This window comes from Camelina sativa, chromosome 16 (assembly GCF_000633955.1).
Source record: "Camelina sativa cultivar DH55 chromosome 16, Cs, whole genome shotgun sequence".
Taxonomy (NCBI): domain Eukaryota; kingdom Viridiplantae; phylum Streptophyta; class Magnoliopsida; order Brassicales; family Brassicaceae; genus Camelina; species Camelina sativa.
In genome coordinates, this window is record NC_025700.1 from 29,040,582 (window position 1) to 29,047,148 (window position 6,567).

Genomic DNA, 6,567 nt, shown 5'->3' on the forward strand with positions numbered 1-6,567 from the left:
CAGTAACCCACTTGTCTCAACCTCCTCTGCTTTGGAGCTTTTAGGGATCTCTAATTCCTCCGCTTCCTCTAATTCACGCCCTGCTTTCATGTCTTTTCCAAATGTTCACGATTCATCCGTCTACACAGCTTCTGGTTTCGGTATGAGTTACCCACAGTTTCAAGAGTTCATGAGACCAGCTTTGGGCTTCTCCCTTGATGATGGGGATCCTCTACATCAAGAAGAGGGGTCCAGTGGCACTACTCCTGCCACTACTAATAATGGAAGGCCTTTACTGCAATTTGAGAGCCTGCAACTTCCAGTTTCATCACCAAGCACCAATAGTGGTGGCAATGTGAAAGAGAATGATTATCATAGTGATCATGAACATGAGAAAGAAGAAGGAGAAGCTGACCACTCTGTTGGGTTTTGGAATGGCATGTTGAGTGCTGGCACTACTTCTGCTGCAGCATCTGGTGGTGGATCATGGCACTGATTATCATAGTCCCAAGGACCCAAGATGTTCTTTTTTTACAAGAAAAGATCAAAAAATTTCATCCAAATTTTAAAAGATGGAGAGGGTTAACAACTTCAATCTGGGTGTTTAGTACCTTTTGTTTTGGTTTCCTCCTTTTGTCTAAAAACTAGTATTAACTTTGTTGGGGTTGGGGATGGATACTGTATCTATTTTAGACTCTTTTAAATCAAATCTCAGTTGTTCGTTTACCTAATTTTATGATATTTTTTCCGTCTATCTCAAGAGATTCTTGTGTATTATTAACTCAAGTGTGTAAAAAACTGGTGCCATAGAGCTACCAAAACTCCGAGGTTTAGAGAGAAATGGGAAGGTCATTGCCCTCTTTCAGACATAATATGGTCTTGTCTTTTATGCTAACCCAAAACCCATTAACTTAATAAAGTAGTACTATTCCGCTATTAATCACATGTGTAGTGTGTCCTTATTATATAGTATTATGTTCTACTCGAGACCCTTTTTGTGAAGAATACGAAAAGAAAAAAGGACACTTTTGTAACCAAATCGTTTTGGTTCTTTGTTTTGTCATTTAGGACACACACACTTAGCCGAAGTGTAAGAAACCACGAAATAGTCAGTTTCCGAAGGCAATTTTAAATTAAAAATAAATTAATAAGAAAACAGTACAGAATAAATAAATAAAAAATCATAGAAAAATGGACCCAGCCCCAACATTCCCCTTGGACTTCGTACTATCATCATCATTCGTCCCACTACACAGACTCTCGCACAGGAGATCAAAACACATGTTAGTTATAATGTTAAAGTAGAAAATGTGAGTTGGGTTTTAGTTAAGAATCCAGCTTACAACCATTAATATTATATAAATGTCAATTAATACTACTAATACCAAATAAATCGGAGGTTGGAAATGATTTAAGGTGGTGTAGAAACTAGAAAGAGTAGTTCATGTGGTTGAGTTCTGTACAAGAGAGAGAGATTACAAAAATCTAGTATTCTTTACTCTTTGAAATGGCAACCCCTATAGCCTCCTACATTTTAGTTGCTGCTGCAATTGACTCTCCAACAACACTTGTCATTTGATTCCTTATTTGCTGTTCACATTTATTATATTCATAATAGTCACAGACACTAATTAATCGACAAGTAACCAACTTCGTTCGACAAAGTTTGTAATTAAACAACACTAGTTAAGAAGGGCACTAAATGCTATTTGGAAGTCAGTTTTGGTCCATTCTTTGTTTACTCAATTCATTTTTATATTTGCATATTTATTTGGAAGGAAGAAAAACGGGTAACTGCGATTTTATTCTGCTGAGGTCACGTACGTAAAAGAAGAAGAAACAGATTGGACTGGTGCTCTTTTTACCTAAGAGAAAAGAGTCACATCACCAAACATGGCATACTCATCACTTCATCAGCAATGACCACACAATATCATCCTTCTTTCCTTTTTTGCTTTCACATCATAGCAACAGTAAGCAACAATCCAAAACTGACTAGTATCGAGTGTCGACTGTTTATTATGTTACTCTAGGTAAGAAAGAACCTTTGTAGGGGCTGGGTCATGATCTGTATTGGGCCTACTAAAGCCTATCATCGTCCTTAATCCCAGAAGGTAACTGTGGGCTTCTTCCCCGCCGCGCCGTGAGTGAGTGACAGTGTTGTTTTTACTTGTTTCAAAATTTAAAAAAGCCAACACAAAGAAGAGAGGAGGAATTCTGACAAGACATATGGGTGGGGGACTGTGTTTGCGTCCCTCTAGCCCGACACCTAAAGAAGGCTAAAAAGCTCCATCCTCTCAAAATCAACATGTCATCATCCAGCTGCCTACCCTATCATCTCCCTCCACGTGTCACCTGACTCATCAAAGAATCTTTCCTCCTCCTCTTCCTCGTCTCTCTCGTGAACACACAACACAGGTCCCGCGCTTTTTATGGGCACACAAAACGCTACTATATAATACTCCCTCTGCCTCAATGATTGATGTTTAAGGGATTTCACACAAATTAAGAAATAATGATTGTTAAGTTTAAAAATAATATTGTTTTCTTACTAAAAAATTATTATATATTTATAAACCAGTAACTATTCAGATTTTCAAAATTTTTTAATGATCACTTCTTGAAATTTATAAAAGTTTAATACTAATTAACTAAAAATAGTAAAACATTAATTTTTGTAGGACAAAAATAAATTATAGAACATCAATCTTTTGGGGTTTATGAGACAGAGGGAATAGTAATAGTGTAATACTAGTAATACCCCTAGTAATACTAGAATGTATGTATTTTCTTCGTTCTTCTTCCACCATATTATCCCACTATTATTTGATTATAATGGCACTATTACATAAGAGTACCCTATAGATATATATATATATATATATATCTGGATCTCTATGTATTATCAAGCAATCCTAATAATTTTTTTTTATTTTTAAGACAAATTAATTAGTACTCCATAAAAAAAATGGTTTGAAGAGTACGAAGAAGAAGAATAACAAGAAGAAGAATAATTCCCTGACAAAACGGTGTCTTTTTGTCCAAAAAAGCAGTATAAATGATTGTATGTGTGGCAGTGCACCGTAACAGTATGACGTCTTCCAAACTCTCCCTCCACCTTTTTTCTTGGCTGCACCTTGGAGTTTACGTATTTGGATGATTGGTTTCATCCCCTTTTTTTTTAGTTGGTTGCAGTGTTTTAAACACTCATTTTGATATATAGAGATATTACTAATCCTGCCTGCTGTCGACATATATAAGAATCCTTATTGCAAGTAGCATTGAAGTTTAAACTGTATCTACATCTCATTGGCTATTTTGATTTATCATATTTTCATTACAAGATCTTCAATATATTTGTTTATAAACTAAATAAAGGCGTACAAATAGCATACATAACTCTAGACTGGTCTTAATTTGTGAGAAATTTAATTCTTGGATGGATTTCATGTACTAGTTTCAAGTATAATATAATCTCTCTATCCCATATTATAAAATGGACTACATGTTTCTTTCACATGTAAAAATAATTTAATTTAATATATGCTATTATGAGTATTGTCTTTTAATTTATTATTAATTGATTTTTAGTTAGATAGTAAATGACGTACGTGTATATGTTAAACTAAAAAAGATTTATGTAATTTAAAATGTTAGCTTTTTTCATATAAACCATTTTTTAATGGAACAATTTATTTAGGGGTAAGAAGAGTGGGAGTTTTTGCCGTCAGGAAAACAGAGAAAAAAAAAATCAGTGAAGGCAATTGACTTTCTTTTGGTGAGTCAAAATCATTACCAATATATTATTGCGTGTCATATATCTATATGTTTGCGGTCTACATATTGAGAATAATCGTTGATAAAGCACAATGATACATCTTCGAGAGAATCCCATGCATAAATTTAAAGACAAATCAAAATTAAATTGATTCCATTTTTTTGGATCGATCTATGTACTAACGATATCATCACTCCATTTTGCATTCATAATTTAACAACTCGTCCTGACTTTTTTTTTAATAACCATTCTTCATCGTCAGCTATTTGGTCAGATATTAGTGTTTAGTTATTGTCTAACTATTCTATCATTATTTAAATTCCATGCCTGTTAATTAAATTCGTTCTCAAAAACATTTTTCCATTTTTATTTGTCTTTAATTTAATAATTTTTTCATATTCCAAAACTTTTGATTAAGTAATGTATTTGTTTTCAACTTTTATCATGCCTCATGTGTCAAAAGTTTGGGTTAATTCATAAAAATGTATGTAGTTAAATTTTACGATGATAACATGTCTACGTAGCTTGTTTTTTTGTTTGTTTTGGCCGCAAAAAAGAATCATCCATTTAGGCTTGAACCATGTCTACGATAGCTAAAAGTCGACAATATGTACTTATTACATGTGGATGGATGTGTCCATGATTTGTATAAATAATACATGTGGTAATGACAACGATCCACAAGCCTCGAGTATATATGGAGTTATATACGCAACTTATTTGATGACATTGCATACATATAAGATATTACATATATAAAGTTATATATATACGTGTATATCTATGTGTGTGTGTTTGTGTATGAAAAGAGAATGATGATAGTTGATGGTAGTGGGAAATAGCATGATGGTGTTACCATAAGAGTTTCTTAACAAATATCGAAATTGGTCCTTTCTTTGGGACAAAGCGTGCCTAGTTTTCACTTTCCCTTTTTTTTTTTTTTGCATATTCCATTGCATCTCTATATATATATTATTGTCATTCTCGTTTTCGCACATGTTTGAATTACTGCACATATTAGATNTTATCATGCCTCATGTGTCAAAAGTTTGGGTTAATTCATAAAAATGTATGTAGTTAAATTTTACGATGATAACATGTCTACGTAGCTTGTTTTTTTGTTTGTTTTGGCCGCAAAAAAGAATCATCCATTTAGGCTTGAACCATGTCTACGATAGCTAAAAGTCGACAATATGTACTTATTACATGTGGATGGATGTGTCCATGATTTGTATAAATAATACATGTGGTAATGACAACGATCCACAAGCCTCGAGTATATATGGAGTTATATACGCAACTTATTTGATGACATTGCATACATATAAGATATTACATATATAAAGTTATATATATACGTGTATATCTATGTGTGTGTGTTTGTGTATGAAAAGAGAATGATGATAGTTGATGGTAGTGGGAAATAGCATGATGGTGTTACCATAAGAGTTTCTTAACAAATATCGAAATTGGTCCTTTCTTTGGGACAAAGCGTGCCTAGTTTTCACTTTCCCTTTTTTTTTTTTTTGCATATTCCATTGCATCTCTATATATATATTATTGTCATTCTCGTTTTCGCACATGTTTGAATTACTGCACATATTAGATAGTGTGAAATGTGATATGTTATCTATAGCGATTGATGAGTCTTTGAGCATTAGATATTGAATACATAACTAAGGTTTGAGATCGACTGATCAAATAAAGACATATATATCGAGGCAAAATGCAAAGTTATTAGTTATAAATCTTAGAGGGGATTTTAGGAACAAATAAAGAAAAAAATGCATATAATGGTGGTTTGATTTAAACTAAAAGGTTGTTTTACTTTGAAGACAACAGTGTGTTTTCTTTTCGCAGTTTGAAAAATGACACAATAATTGAAATTGATGTTCCATCGATAAAATGTGATTTCCAATGGAACACAAAAGAACAAGAAAAAAAAGAGATGGTTAATCATTATATACAGATAATAACATAACTAATACATATATTATTTAGAAAACCTAAAATATTAGAATTAAGATAGATTACGAAGAAACGGACATTACATAAAGATGTGGACCCGCGAGGGGACATATTGTGAAAACCTACCTACTACTGATATATAGTACTATAATTTAGTTTTTAATACTGACTCCTAGTTATATACGTAAGCTAGGGTTAGCAAAAATTGGTCTCATATAAATAGATAGTAGATGAAAAAGAAACACGCAATCTAGAACTATAGAAGCAAAATATTGCATATGTTGCATATTTCTTTATTTGAAGAAAATCGAGAGTCAATATACACCAGATTTTAATTTGAATATTCATGTGCTATCAACGATCAAGTTTTTAGCGGTTCCATGACATGTAGTAATTAAGTTCGTAGTATCTTAATCATTTATAAAACAAATATTACGTACTGTTTTATGATAATTTGAACTTTTTGTGTTTGTTCAAAAAAAAGAAGAACTTTCCACAGTTCTTCAAATGATAAAAATATCGCCAAATAAATAATAGTATAATACTGCAACTATCATAGCTATAATTTTTTTTCATCAAATCTAACAAAGATTAAGTGTATATTAAAATTACTTTTAATAAAAACTTATTATCCAAAAAAATTCTGAATCTAACAATAAATTAGTACATATATATGTTGACCAATGGTAGATTGGTAAAGTTGCTCTTGAATATGTATTTTTTTTTTCAACGTACGTAAGAAAGAAAATATAGTCTCTAGTCTACAAATATAGAGAAAAGTTTCATAATTAAAATAGTTTTAATAACAAAAGAACAAGCCTACAATATCAACATAGAATCCC

The 6,567-nt window shown here is 32.1% G+C and overlaps 1 protein-coding gene across 1 annotated transcript in view; it reads left to right on the plus strand.

The window, feature by feature from the left end:
* The window catches only part of LOC104754184 (dof zinc finger protein DOF1.8-like), a gene marked incomplete in the record, with an annotated part of 2,110 nt that extends 1,371 nt beyond the window's left edge, over positions 1-739 (plus strand). The window contains 1 exon segment of the mRNA XM_010476322.2: positions 1-739. Within this exon segment, the coding sequence (XP_010474624.2) occupies positions 89-475 (387 nt within the window).